Source organism: Malaclemys terrapin, chromosome 2, assembly GCF_027887155.1.
Source record: "Malaclemys terrapin pileata isolate rMalTer1 chromosome 2, rMalTer1.hap1, whole genome shotgun sequence".
Taxonomy (NCBI): Eukaryota; Metazoa; Chordata; order Testudines; family Emydidae; genus Malaclemys; species Malaclemys terrapin.
This window is the reverse complement of record NC_071506.1, coordinates 102690039-102705427: the sequence shown is the minus strand read 5'-3', so window position 1 is coordinate 102705427 and position 15389 is coordinate 102690039. Positions and strand designations below refer to the sequence as shown.

The window sequence follows — 15389 nt, the reverse complement described above, 5'->3', positions numbered from 1 at the left end:
ATACATGTTTCCAAGAGCCACTGCTTTCTAGAAGGTGCACACGCACACTTTTAGCACAAGCGAAGATCTGTACTGACAATTTTTTTTAAACCTCTGAAAACAAAACTTATGAGACATATTTGGGAAATATACAAGTATTTTAATTTGCCAGTGAAAGACACAGAACAAACAAAATCAAATGAATGAAAAAGGATAGATTTAAGGCCAAAAGGGAACCACCATGATCATCCGTTCTGAACTCCTATATAACACAGTCCATAAACATTTACTCAATAATTCCTTCAGTGAAAGGAAATCAAACTACTTATAAATATAAATGCATATGTTTATAGTTAATTATAATTAAATTCAAACAAAAAACAAAATTGCTTGAAGAGTCTGAAATAAAACTAAACTAGTCTAAAATATTTGTAAGTAGTTAGTATTTCATAAGTAACTGTTTCAATATACTAGGGCTGTCGATTAATTGCAGTTAATTCACGATTAACTCAAAAAAATGAATCGCGATTAAGTGCAGTTTTAATTGCACTGTTAAACAAAATATCAATTGAAATTTATTAAATATTTTGGATGTTTTTCTACATTTGCATATATACTGTATTCTGTGTTGTAATTGAAATCAGTGTATATTATTTTTATTACAAATATTTGCACTATAAAAATGATAAATACAACAAATAGTATTTTTCAATTTACCTCATACAGGTAATGTAGTGCAATTTCTTTGTCAAGAAAGTGCAACTTACAAATGTGGACTTTTTTTTTGTTACATAACTGCCCTCAAAAACAAAACAATGTAAAACTTCAGAGCCTACAAGTCCACCCAGTCCTACTTCTTGTTCAGCCAATCGCTAAGACAAACAAGTTTGCTTACATTTACAGGAGATAATGCTGCCCACTTATTTACAATTTCACCAGAAAGTGAGAACAGGCATTTTTGCATGGCACTTTTGTAGCTGGCATTGTAAGGTATTTACATGCTAGATATGCTAAACATTTGTATACACCTTCATGCTTCGACCACCATTGCAGAGGACATACTTCCATGCTCATGACGCTTGCTTAAAAAAAAGCATTAATTAAATTTGTGACTGAATTCCTTAGGGGAGAATTGTATAGCCTCTGCTATTTTACCCACATGCTGCCATATATTTCATGTTATAGCAGTCTCGGATGATGACTCAGCACATGTTGTTCATTTTCAGACACACTCACTGCAGATTTCACAAAACACAAAGAAGGTACCAATGTGAGACTTCTAAAGATAGCCACAACACTCGACCCAAGGTTTAAGAATCTGAAGTGCCTTCCAAAATTTGAGAGGGTGAGGTGTGGAGCATGCTTTCAGAAGTCTTAAAAGAGCAACACTCCGATGCAAGAAACTACAGAACCCGAACCGCCAAAAAAGAAAATCAAACTTCTGTTGGTGGCATCTGACTCAGATAATGAAAATGAACATGCATCGGTCTGCACTGCTTTGGATTGTTATCGAGCAGAACCCGTCATCAGCATGGACGCATGTCCCCTGGAATGGTGGTTGAAGCATGAAGTGACAGATGAATCTTTAGCGCATCTGGCACAAATATCTTGTGACACTGGCTACAACAGTGCCATGCGAACACCTGTTCTCACTTTCAGGTGACACCGTAAACAAGAAGTGGGCAGCATTATCTCCTGCATATGTAAACAAACTTGTTTGTCTGAGCGATTGGCTGAACAAGAAATAGGACGAATGAACTTGCAGACTCTAAAATTTTACATTATTTTATTTTTGAATGCAGTTTTCTTTGTACATAATTCTACATTTGTAAGTTCAACTTTCATAATAAAGAGATTGCACTACAGTAATTGTATTCGGTGAATTGAAAAATACTATTTCTTTTGTTTTTTTACAGTGCAAATACTTGTAATCAAAAATAAATATAAAGTGAGCATTGTACAGTTTGTATTCTGTGTTTTAACTGAAATCAATATATTTGAAAATGTAGAAAACAGCCAAAAATATTTAAATAAATGGTATTCTATTATTGTTTAACAGCGTGATTAATCGTGATTAATATTTTTAATCACTTGACAGCCCTATTCTTTTTTCAATTTCAAAAGACAGTCAGCATAAGTGTTAATAGTTGGCATCTTTATTGTCTAAAATATATTTAAAAAGCATCAACCTTTTCCACTATGATGAGGTCTCCAACTTGTATGTCTGAACTCTTAACTTGCACTTTACCTTAAAAAAAAGGAGAAGTTTAATCAACTTAAGAAAATAACAGCAAAATTACATGAACACAAATAGTACTTCAAGAGAATATTACTGTTGGGAAAACAATGTTATAAAGAACATAAAACTGATCTTTAAAGCTGTATTCAAAATTAAGTAGCTTTAAACTGTCAGACTGTCACCAAATTATTTATCCTAATATATTCAAAAATTCATGTTGTATTTATCATATTAATATATGCAGGTGTTACAAGAATAAAAAGCTGTGGAAGATGCTTGGGTATGATCTACTGCACTAACATTTGGACTGAAAAAGCACATGGAGTCTTTCAACTCATCTAGTACATACCACTTCTGATCCTGACCAAGTCAGAAGTAATTACCTGTATTGCTGCAGAGCGCCCTAACTGAAATGAGCTGCTCGTCAAAGGCCAGTTACAAGTGGTCAGCTTTATACAATCACTAAAGTCATTGTTGCAATTGGCTGTGACTGAGACTAATGCTGACAGTCACAGTGGAGCAGACACACCAAGCTTTCAATGGTATACACAATTAACTACTCTCTCATTTTGAAAGAAATACTTCTACATCAGGAAGTTTGCAATGTAGCTCTCTATTTTATCTATCTGAAGTTAGAGGACTTCACTCTCCAGAGCTGTCAGTCCAATAACTGCTATGAATGCTAAATTCATATTTTAGAAAAGAAAAACTCAACATGTATGTAATAATTTAAATCTTTAGAGCACTTTGCAAACATTGACCAATAAATCCTCACAACAATCCAGTAAGGTAGGTAAGTTTCATTAGCACCATTTGATGGGTGGATAGAAAAGGCAGAGAGGTTAAGTGACTTGCCCAAGGCCACAAAATGAATCACTGGTGGGCCTGAATTAAAAGTTTAGGAGTTCCTGTATCCCAGCCCTGTGCTCAAACCACCAGACAATGCTGTTTTCCCAAAGAACGAAAAACACAGACGTACCTGGAAAATAAAAAGACTAATGCATCAAGTATTTATAACCTCTTACAAGAAAGAACTTCGACAGATATCAAGTTTAGCAACCCCTAACTAAGCAGAGAATTTTTCATTTTATATATAATATACATAAATAAAAGCTCAAGAACTGAAATACACAGCTAGATAACTGAAAACTTCTATTTTCCCTCCTCAAATTTGATAGACTGAACTAGTATCACGTAGCTTACAATCAGTCACTGATAATTATCGCCCTTGCTAACATGCATTAAAAATAAAACCTTTTGGGGAATGAACACAAAGTGAAATTCTTGCACTATGTAACAAAAACTAGAAAAGTGTAATAAAACAAATGAATTTATTAAAACAGTACATTAGCCGTTTAAAATATTAACTAAAGAACGGAAATATTATGGGAAGTAGGTTATTAATGCAGGTTGTTTCATCTAGCAGTGTGTAATTAAACAAAACAAAAATGAAAACCAAATTGCAATCCAGAGAGCCCAATTCTGCAAATCCTTATTTATCTGTGAAATCCCCTTCATGTGAATTCAATGTAATTGCTCATGTGAGTAAGTAAAGATTTGCAGGACTGATGTCAGCATTAAATATGTTCTGAGCAATTTTTGAAAACAGGTATTTTTAACACTAAACGTATACAATAGTAATGGCTTAAAATTTGGGTGTCAGTCTAATTAAAAATAAATGAGCACAGTTCACTGAGTTATCATCCTTGAAGACACTTTTCATAGCATCAGGATTTCTAAAAATATGGAAACATCTGAAAAGAGAATTAAGAATTTTGTTTGAACAGAGCATATCCCTCTTCAAGAATGCCAGTCTTCATGACTGACTGATAAGAATCTTTTACACGTGTTTCCATTCCTGATTGCTATCAAACACTCCTCACCATTACTTTTTTTTTAAATCACATCTTCATGCCGACCCTTAGAACTCTACCACAGCCTCAACAGTTGAAGGGAAAAAAGTATCCCCTGACAGAGCAGATGATTGAAATAATTAACGCTTCATGCCTGCAGTTTTTTTGAGGTGCCCAGCAGGAATTTCAAGACAACAGTGATTGAAATGAATGTTTTCTGCACGATAATTTTAGTCTGAATCAAATCTACTAGCAGCACTAAGATCAACCACTAACAGAATATTTTGACTATGCATCAATATGGTAAAACCCTACTACTTTGCACTAGTCAGTGAAGACCCTTTACAGATTACTGAATTTTTACAATTAGCAAGTAACATAATTAAAAGAATCAAGGATGCGGACCATAACATATACTTAACTAATTTATGCTGACAAGTTTCTAACACGATTAAAATGTCTCTCAGTAAATATGCAATTTTGTGAAAGTAATTAATTCTTAGTTATGTGACCTTAGAATCTTTGAGAGTGCAAATGACCACTTTTTGTGTGAAATATCAAAGTTTGGGTCAGTGACATGCAGACTATTAATGAAAGCTAATTCAGTAATTGTTAAATAGATGTCTTCTCATCTATTGAAACATTCCAAAATATCCTTCATTTGTTCTATTTTGCATTAATGTATTTTTTTAAATCAACTTAGGGCTCTCAAAACTTAACTAATAGAAATTTCTTTAAAGTTCCCTTTATCCAGTCCTGGTCTTTATCTTGGCAAGTTTAGGTTCAGTGACATTAAGGGATATCTTAGGGAGCTGTACTTATTTTCAAGTCTTCAAATTCATTTTCTATTTTTAGTCACAGCAAATCTCTTGTTTTAGTTTGTTCCCCCACTTTTTCCATCTACATTGCAGCCCTTTATTTTCTTCATATTTTACAACATATATATCCTAAAGTGTGTGAAAAATCCAGTTGTAATAACTAATTACATACAATGTAAGTGACAGATATGGGAGTTGTAGCCTTAGACCTATGCGATATATTCTGTTACGTAAGGCCCAAAGCATCCAGGGACACCAATCATATTGCCACTAATAGCACTTTCATTCAGTTTAAGGCTTTGAATTTCCTCTCTGTGACATTCCCTCAGCTCTTCCCCTCCCCCCCTCACACCACCACCACCACCAAAAAATCATGTTCTAGTGCAGAGGTGGGCAAACTACGGCCCGCGGGACTGTTCTGCCTGGCCCCTGAGCAAACGGCCAGGGAGGCTAGTCCCCAGCCCCTCCCCTGCTGATCCTCTCCCCCACCTCAGCACGCTGTGCTGCCAGTGCTCTGGCCCACCGCTCCTGCCGGGCAGCACGGCATTGTGGCTGGCTCCGGCATGGTAAGGGGGTGGGGAGGAGGGAGTCCCGGGGGGCAGTCAGGGGACAGGGAGCAGGGGGAGGTTGGATGGGATGGAGGTTTTGTGGGGGGGGCGTTCAGGGGACAGGGCAGGGGTTGGACAGGCCTGGGAGTCCCAGGGGGCCTGTCGGGGGGTGTGGATAGGGGGTCGGGGCAATCAGGGAGCATGGGGGGTTGGCTAGGGGATGGGATGCCTGGGGGGTGGTTACGGGCGGGGGGTTCCTGGGGGGTGGTTACGGGAGGGGGTCCCGGGAGGGGATGGTCAGGGGACAAGGAGCAGGGGGGGTTGGATGGATTGGGAGTTCTGAGGGGGGCAATCAGGGGGCAGGACGTGGGAGGGAGCGCATAGGGGGCGGGGGCCAGGCTGTTTGGGGAGGTCCTCCATACAGTTTTGCAACCCCGATGTGGCTCTCGGGCCAAAAAGTTTGCCCACCCCTGTTGTAGTGGTAGCTACATAAAGGATCAAAAGCCACTAAGTCTCTCAAATAAGTAAAAGGAGACGATGCAAAATCATCACAGTCTGTGGGGTTATCTTAGGCAGGCAAGAAGCAACTAAGAATGGCTGTAGGTATGTAGGATAGAACTTTCATATTTCACGCAGTCCTAACAAATCCTGGAAACTTTACTCTTCATAATGAGTTACCTAGCCCCTTACTCCAAGTTTAAAGGTAATATTAACATAGTAAGTCATTAATATTAAACAGAAGTCCATTTTGTGGAATATCTTCATCTCACTTTACATTGAATATACATTTATAATTTTATATTTCATGGTCGTAGTTGAAGAAAGCATGCTTAAATTTTGGTCTGTAGAGCACAGATTACTATTTCTTCAAAATGAATTGAAAGACAGATAGGACATAGCAATGTCCTGTTAAAAGACATCAGTAGAACATGGCTAAGTAATACAAAAAGCAGTTTAAAAACTTGAAACATCTACAAACAATACTTTCCTTAGTCTGTCAGAAGGAAGAGTCATTATATACCATTTCAGAGAACATTAAAATAATGCAATATTACATCTTAGTGAAGGCACATTTAGAGAAAAAACATGTTATTCACTGCATAAATTATTTTTGCAAACTATTTTTCCCTCTAAAAACATCTCACTAGCTAAAACATTCTTTACCATCTGTGTAATTACCAATAAAAAGTCCAAAGCTGTCAGAAGTGGCTGCGCATCTAGACTTTATAGTCCACCAAGGCGCAAGCCTTTCGCCTAAAGCGAAACGCAGAATTGCGCAGAACTAGAACACAGAAATAAGTGTCTATAGTAATTCATTACACTCTCAAGATAAAGACTTTGGAAGTGAATTGCAATGATTTGAAAAAACTAATAAATATCTCATGTGTGCTAACAAGTATTTCCTACTAAAGACCCTAAAATCAAGGTAAACAAAATATGCAGTTGCTGTAATAGAAAGGACACCATTCACCTTTTTATGGCACACATTCTCTAATACATAAATATTATGCTGATAGTATTTGACAATAATATGACATGTGACTACATGATTTCTTATGCATCGTACTCTACTTTAAGGACTATCCCTTTCTGAACTGGTCATAGCCCCTGCCCCTAACCACGAGTATAACTATGTGTAGAAAGAATAGTAAATATGGCCGGCGACCAGCTTGGCTTAACAGTGAAATCCTTGCTGATCTTAAAAGCAAAAAAGAAGCTTATAAGAAGTGGAAGATTGGACAAATGACTAGGGAGGAGTATAAAAATACTGCTCAGGCATGCAGGAGTGAAATCAGGAAGGCCAAATCACACTTGGAATTGCAGCTAAGCAAGAGATGTTAAGAGTAACAAGAAGGATTTCTTCAGGTATGTTAGCAACAAGAAGAAAATCAAGGGAAGTGTGGGCTCCTTACTGAATGAGGGAGGCAACCCAGTGACAAAGGATGTGGGAAAAAGCTAATGTACTCAATGCTTTTTTTGCCTCTGTCTTCACGAACAAGGGCAGCTCTCAGACAACTGCACTGGGCAGCACAGCATGGGGAGGAGGTGACCAGCCCTTTGTGGAGAAAGAAGTGGTTCAGGACTATTTAGAAAAGCTGGATGAGCACAAGTCCATGGGGCCGCATGCGCTGCATCTGAGGGTGCTAAGGAGTTGGCGGATGTGATTGCAAAGCCATTGGCCATGATCTTTGAAAACTCATGGTGATCGGGGGAGGTCCCGGATGACTGGAAAAAGGCAAATGTAGTGCCCATCTTTAAAAAAGGGAAGGAGGCAGCTCCGGGGAACTACAGGGCAGTCAGCCTCACCTCAGTTCCTGGAAAAATCATGGAGCAGGTCCTCAAGGAATCAATTCTGAAGCACTTACAGGAGAGGAAAAAGTGATCAGGACCAGTCAGCATGGATTCACCAAGGGCAAGTCATGCCTGACTAATCTCTTCATAGAAGGCAATTAGGTAACTGGCTCTGTGGATGAGGGGAAAGCAGTGGACATGTTATTCCTTGACTTTAGCAAAGCTTTTGATATGGTCTCCCACAGTATTCTTGCCAACAAGTTAAAGAAGTATGGGCTGGATGAATGGACTATAAGGTGGATACAAAGCTGGCTAGATCGTTGAGCTCAACGGGTAGTGATCAATGGCTCCATGTCTAGTTGGCAGCTGGTATCAAGCATAGTGCCCCAAGGGTCAGTCCTGGGGCCTGTTTTGTTCAATATCTTCATTAATGATCTGGAGGATGGCGTGGACTGCACTCTCAGCAAGTTTGCAGATGACACTAAACTGGGAGGAGTGGTAAATACGCTGGAGGGTAGGGATAGGATACAGAGGGACCTAGACAAATTAGAGGATTGGGCCAAAAGAAATCTGATGAGGTTCAACAAGGACAAGTGCAGAGTCCTGCACTTAGGACGGAAGAATCCCATGCACTGCTACAGACTAGGGAGCGAATGGCTAGGCAGCAGTTCTGCAGAAAAGGACCTAGGGGTTACAGTGGACGAGAAGCTGGATACGAGTTAACAGTGTGCCCTTGTTGCCAAGAAGGCTAACAGCATTTTGGGCTGTATAAGTATAGGCATTGCCAGCAGATCGAGGGATGTGATCATTCCCTCTATTCGACATTGGTGAGGCCTCAGCTGGAGTACTGTGTCCAGTTTTGGGCCCCACACTACAAGAAGGATGTGGAAAAATTGGAAAGAGTCCAGCGGAGGGCAACAAAAATGATTAGGGGTCTGGAGCACATGACTTATGAGGAGAGGCTGAGGGAACTGGGATTGTTTAGTCTGCAGAAGAGAAGAATGAGGGGGGATTTCATAGCTGCTTTCAACTACCTGAAAGGGGATTCCAAAGAGGATGGATCTAGACTGTTCTCAGTGGTATCAGATGACAGAACAAGAAGTAATGGTCTCAAGTTGCAGTGGGGGAGGTGTAGGTTGGATATTAGGAAAAACTTTTTCACTAGGAGGGTGGCGAAGCACTGGAATGGGTTACCTAGGGAGGTGGTGGAATCTCCTTCCTTAGAGGTTTTTAAGGTCAGCCCTGGCTGGGATGATTTAGTTGGGGATTGGGTCCTGCTTTGAGCAGGGGGTTGGACTAGATGACCTCCTGAGGTCCCTTCCAACCCTGATATTCTATGATTCTATGGTTCTTGAATGGAAGGTGTTAATAAGTGCAGTGTTTGAAAATTTTACCAGACACCTACTAGCCTAAGAACTCAACCCACTAATCAGAGTATATATGAAAAAAATGGGGTTAGAAAAAATATGAAATTGTTCCCATTTTAAGCAACTGAATATATATAAAAACAGTCTGCAGAGAAACACATGCCACAAGCAGTGACATTGCACCAGACAAGATGAAAAGCACGAACATCCTGGTTTACAGAAAGAGCATGTCCTCACAGAGAAGTAAAATAGAATATTTTGTGGCAAGACAGTTGTAAGGCCATAATGATTGCTAAGGCTAATCTACACTAGAATGCTGCAGCTACAGTTCTTCCATCAGCATAATAAAACCACTTCCATGGGAGGCGGTAGCTCCGTCAGCGGGAGAAGCTCTCTCACCAACATAGTGTTATCCATACCAGCGCATAGGTCGGTGTAATTTAGTCGCTTAGGGAGGTGGCTTATTCACACCCCTGAGCACCTTAAGTTACATTGACATAAGTGTACAAGCTCTTAGAAAGTTAACCAAGCAGCCCGCTATCTAGCTTAGGGAACCAATAGTATTAATTGACCTACAGCTCGCTACTTATTGCTGAAGGTGAATTTTCATTTAAAAAGGCATGAGCAAGATTATGTGTCAACCAGTAGGGTGTGGAGAAACAGGAGGATGGCGCCTGAGTCTGTCCAACTGAAGTGACACTGGCTTCAGGGACAAGTATAAGGAAAATGTATCTGGGCTTACCTAATAATTACCCCCTTTTTAACAGGAAGATAAAAGAGATCCTTAACAATGGGGTTTAACCTCTTTGAAACATAATGGGCAGAACCAAGCCTATCAGTCACTGGCAGGGTGGGAGTGACCTAGCCCTTGTTCCTTTTAACTAGACTACAACTATCAAAGTTTTCTATTATCTAAAACACAAAAATAACTAATAGCACTTCTAATCAATGGGAGAACATTCCTGGCTATTGTAGCTCTGGCATTCTACACCTAATGAGTTATTTAGCACTTTCCAAAAAGTGATTATTCTGTCTATAGGCTCCCCACCAATTTGCCTCTGGAGTACTTCAATGACAACAGAAGCTGCTTTGCTCTCACACTGCTCTACAAGTATGGAGCTACATGTGCCAAGAAAAACAAACAAAACACATTATGTCCTATTGCCTGGGATGAGAAGTAAAGGGTATCTAAGAGGTGTTGGATATAAATGATGCCTGCTAGAAGTACTTTCCATTGGGATGCACCCCAGCAATGAGAATCAAAACACAATACAAACTAGAAGTCTGAAGTACAAGAAGCCTTTCCAGGCTACTACAGCCCTGGCAGAAAATATGGAAATTACTTAAACATTTAACCCCAAGATTACTTCAAAGTTTTCCCTCAATAATGAGACTGCCAAGGTGCCCATCTGTGGAATTCACTGGTGAGAATTATATTTCTATGGGAATGGCTGTGCCCTTTACTCAGGAAAACAGTACTGTATTTTCTTTCTGTAGGTTAACAGTCAGATTAGGAAATTTTATAGAATGTGTTAGCAAATCTACCCAGACACTTGGTTTTTGCAGGAATTTCCTATTTGGGCCTAATGGCATCCTCGAGAGATTTAGCATGGAAGGGGACCACAGCATTCTCATTTGGATCCTGAAGGGAAGAAATTCATAGTAGTCTCTTCCCTTTTCTTGACACTCATTTCCCCTTCTCCTGTTCTGCAGGATTGTCCAAGGGAAAAACTAATCCTACAACTCTTCTGAGAATTATCTCAAATATACTACAGCAAAGAGTTTGACTTAAGTCTCTTCTTTCTGGACCATGGATTCTGACTAAAACAGATGGCCATCTTCTAAGAAGGAGAACAGAAGTTTTCCAGATTGTCCTCAATTTTTTTGATATTCCATGCTTCACAGCTTTAGGCTTATAATACTAGAGAGTGGGGAGACAGCTTAGAAAGGAAAGTAGGGCTGTAAAACTCCTTAGAGAAGATGCAGTACAGAGAGGTTATATGTGTTTTAAGCCTTTTCTAGCTGGATTATTATGCTTTGATTTTGGCAGCTCTTCCAATTAAAGGGAAAGAGAGCAGGCATCTCTGAACACAAGGACATAAGAATGGCCCTAATGGGTCAGACCAACGTACTTCCTTTTATTTTAAACCTGCTGCCTATTAATTTCAATGACCCCTTCTTCATTTGCTTTGTGAAGGGGTAAATATCACTTCCTTATTCACTTTCCCCACACCATTCATGATTGTACAGACCTCTATAATATGCCCCCTTAGTTGTCTCTTTTCTAAACTGAACAGTCCCAGTCTTTTTAATCTCTCACCAAATAGAAGCTATTCCATATCCTTAATTATTGTTGTTGCCCTTTTCTGTACTTTTTCCAACTCTATATTTTTTTGAGATGGGTGACAAGAACTGCACGCAGCATTCAAGGTGTGAATGTACCATTGATTTATATATTATGGCATTATGATATTTTCTGTCTTATCTATCCCTTTTCTAATGATTCATAACATTGTTAGCCATTTTGACTGCCACTACACATTGAGCAGATGTTTACAGAGAATTATCCATGGTGACTCCGAGACGTCTTCCTTGAACAGTGACAGCTAATTTAGAACTCATAATTTTGTATATATAGTTGGGATTATGTTTTCTAATGTGCACTACTTTGTATTTATCAACACTGAATTTCATCTGCCAACATTCATCTTCCTTTATGCACTTCTCCACCCGAACTGACTGCTCTGAGGCAAGAAACCCCTGCGTCAGTCTAGCAAAAAGTGGCCTTGCGAGATACCTAGTTTCTTTAGCCTCAGAATATGGACCTACTGTCTCATCACCGAAAGTGTAGGGATCCATCCACACATTCCATAATATGGGAAGAAGAAAGGCAGATTTTTCCTTTCTACTTTCTCTATTTTTGCCCATCAAGAGGTGTTGAAGGGGGAGTAGTTCTTCCAGTGCCTAACTGAAAGAAAAGGTATGAAAAAAGCCCATAGACAAACCTGAAGCCTGCCTGCAAAGCTCTGAAAGGACTAGATCACTTTTACACGTGTCCGTTTCTGCTCTGCAGCAGAAACATCTGAAAAGTTTGGCTTAAACTGAAGAGGGTGAACAAAACTGATGGGATCTTCAATGGCTGCACCACTCCCATCTGCCAGAGACTGACAGGTCTGGTCATTCCACTCTTAAGCCATGGCAGTCTGAAGACCTATTAAGGATCTGTAACCCTTTCTATCTGGAAGACAAATTGCCTTTAACAAGTGTCTTGGTAACAGACTAGGAAAAGAAAATCAAAAATGTAGAAACCAGTTTAAGACATTCAAAGAACAGGCTAAGAAAGTAGACAAGAGACACCTGAGAAGATCAATTCATGTGAAGGATATGGAAGACAAGGGCATATTTGGCTCACATATCTATGAAAATCCAAGAATCTACTGATATTTAATCTCCTGAAACAAAGGAAGTGACAGAGAAGACCAATCTTAAATAGCACTTTTTATCACCTCTGGATTCTCCTTATCTTTATAGTACAAATATATAACTAATAGCTAAGGCTGAAATACTTTTTTTCTGGAACAGGCAGCCTAGCACATACCAGTGAGTACCACTGACACTGAGAACTCTGATTCAAGACATTTTCTGATTAAAAACAAAAGCTCCAAAACTTCAGCAAGTCTTAATGGGAGACCAGTATCCTGTAAAGCTGACATTTCTTATGCTAATAACTACAGTCAGGTCATAAGTTGACATTCTTGGCTTTTTACTTGCCAGTTCACACTATCCAAGGGATAAGTCTTTACATAACTATCCCCATATAAGTGCTGAAAACAAAGTGTTTGACTATGACAACTCTGTATAGAGAGAGTATAAAGAGGTGTTCATAGGTAATTCGCCCTGCAGAAGCATCTTTTTTTTTTGGTACATGTACTCTAAACCCAAGAGTAAATTGCACAGCAACACTACACTATTGCAAAATAACTGGATCAGCCAAAAGTGATTTTAAGAAAGAGAAATCAAAGGGAAGGAAGGATCGTTAAGTCAGTGGAATGGATTCAGGATTCATCAACTCCCACTTTTCCTATCGACTTATGTGACCCTGGGCAATCTGCTTAACCTCTCTTTACCTCAATGTTCTCATCTTTGAAATGGGAGTGATACCTACCTACCTCAAAGGGGAGAGCTGAAGTTTACATTTTTTTTTTAGAGCTCTTTGAAATTGTTGTATAGATGATGCTATATAAAAGGAGCATATTTTTAAAGTGCAGTTCTACTCAAAGAAGTAACTGTCTAAAAATGTCATCAATTTCCATGTTTTATTGGGTCTTATGATCAGGTGTGCACAAGTAAAAAAAAGATTTTATTTTCAAAATGATAAGCTTTGAAAACTTAACCTAAAATATGAAACTGAATTTCTTCATTCGCATGAATCATTGCTACTAATAAAAATTCTACAGGCCAAATCCTAAATTATACCTATGCTAATTATATTTACAGGTGTAAGTATCTAATGTAATTGTTGATTATCTCATTGTCCACAAAATAAGCTTTTTTAATCCTGCTATGCTCTTCACCTCAGTTGTTGCTTGTGGCAATGCTGTGTAAGGAGGGTCCATGACCAACGCACCTAATTCTGCCCCCCTTCTCAGAGATAATGGCTGCCAAGAAAGCTACCTTCTTAAACAGATGCAGCAAACAACAGGCAGCCATCAGTTCGAAGAGTGAACCTTACAACATTGCCAGTAGCAAACTCCAGTCCCCCAGGGAGGAAAAGTATGATCTATTGACATAGACTTAGAAAATACCCAGTAGCCCATCCCCAACTGGTAGATAAAATGCCAAGATAGATGCCAGGTGAACTCTAAATGAACTAGTTTCCCCCCGGGTCAGAGACCCCCATAGGTTTGGGGTGGGGGGGTTGCCTTCCTCTGCAGCATGGGGAACAAATCATTTGCTGGTTTAAACTAGAGTAAATAGTGGATTCTCTGTAATTTGAAGTCTGTAAATCATGGTTTGAGGACTTCAGTAATTCAGCCAGAGATGATGGGTCTATTATAGAAGGAGATGAGTGAGGTTCTGTGGCCTGCAATACTCAATAGGCTGCATGTAGGCCAAATGAGGCCCACCAAGGCTTCCTGTGTAGCCCGCTAGCTCACCTTAAAATATATTTATAATTAAATTCACGAACAGCAATGTGCTGCCTATCATTTGCCTATGACTTCCTTAGTAAGTAACTTCGTGACAGTACTTAATTTGTAATGAAAGAGGTGCCGTGGCACTGCCCCGGCATAAGTTAAGCACTGGCTGAGTGGCCAGAGAGCAGCAGCTGCTGGCCAGGCACCCAGCACTGAAGGTAGTACCACCTCCAGTAGTAGCGCAGAAGTAGCAAGGGTGGCAGTACCATACCATGCCACCCTTCCTTCTGCACTGCTGCTGGTGGCGGTGCTGTCTTTAGAGCTGGGCAGCCAGAGAGCAGTGGCTGCTGGCCAGGAGCCGAGAGATGGAGGGGCTATGAACTGTCACATCTAAGCCCCAGCACAAATTAAGCACTGCTTACTGGATCTTGAGTTCTCGCGATAGCACTGGCTACAACTGAGCTAGGACGCTACCCATTTTTTCATAAGTGATGGAAATGGAGTCAAAAATGAATGCGAATGGGAGTAAATGTTGCAAAGTTGACAATGAAAGCCGAACCTTTTAACCCAAACTGGACAGTGGATTTTCTTATTATTATGCCACCTCATGTAAACGCAAAACCTTTGTATTTAATATGCCAAACCACTGCACCCATCTATAAAGTCATCAACATGAGGCGCCACTCTGAATCAAAGCACAGTGACTTCAACGCAGCCCATCCGCCTGGCAATGCTGAAAAACGTGATGAAATTAAAAATCTGAAGTCTTTGTATCACACTTAAAATGTTATTCTCAGAACATCAATGACTATACAGGAAAAGCAATAGTTGCTTTTCTTCGGATAATGCTGATACTAGCTAAAAAGAAAAAGCCTTTCCTGGATGCTGAGCTTCTGAAGGAGTGCACCTTGGAAATGCTGGAGGAGCTTTTCATCAGAGATAAAAACAAATATGACATTGTGAACCATTTGAAGCAAGTTCCCTTGTCTGATTCCACGGTAGTGAGAAGATTGGAGGTAACTGTCAGCACTGCTTTCCGATTTAAAAAATGCCAAATGCCTATCTCTTGCAGTGGACAAATCAAGTGATTTAAGTGACACTGCCCAGCTTTCGCTGTTTGTTAGATTTTATCATGGTGAAATTTTCAGGAAGAATTTT

The 15389-nt window shown here is 39.7% G+C and overlaps 1 protein-coding gene across 3 annotated transcripts in view; it reads right to left on the bottom strand.

Annotated features, from left to right (window-relative positions):
• ATP9B (ATPase phospholipid transporting 9B (putative)) overlaps window positions 1–15389 on the bottom strand; it is a 291535-nt gene that overhangs the window by 223030 nt on the left and 53116 nt on the right. For all 3 annotated transcript variants that reach the window (XM_054019115.1, XM_054019116.1, XM_054019117.1), the window contains exon 6: window positions 2169–2227. In XM_054019115.1, coding sequence (XP_053875090.1) covers window positions 2169–2227 — 59 coding nt within the window. The remainder of the gene's footprint in view (window positions 1–2168; window positions 2228–15389) is intronic.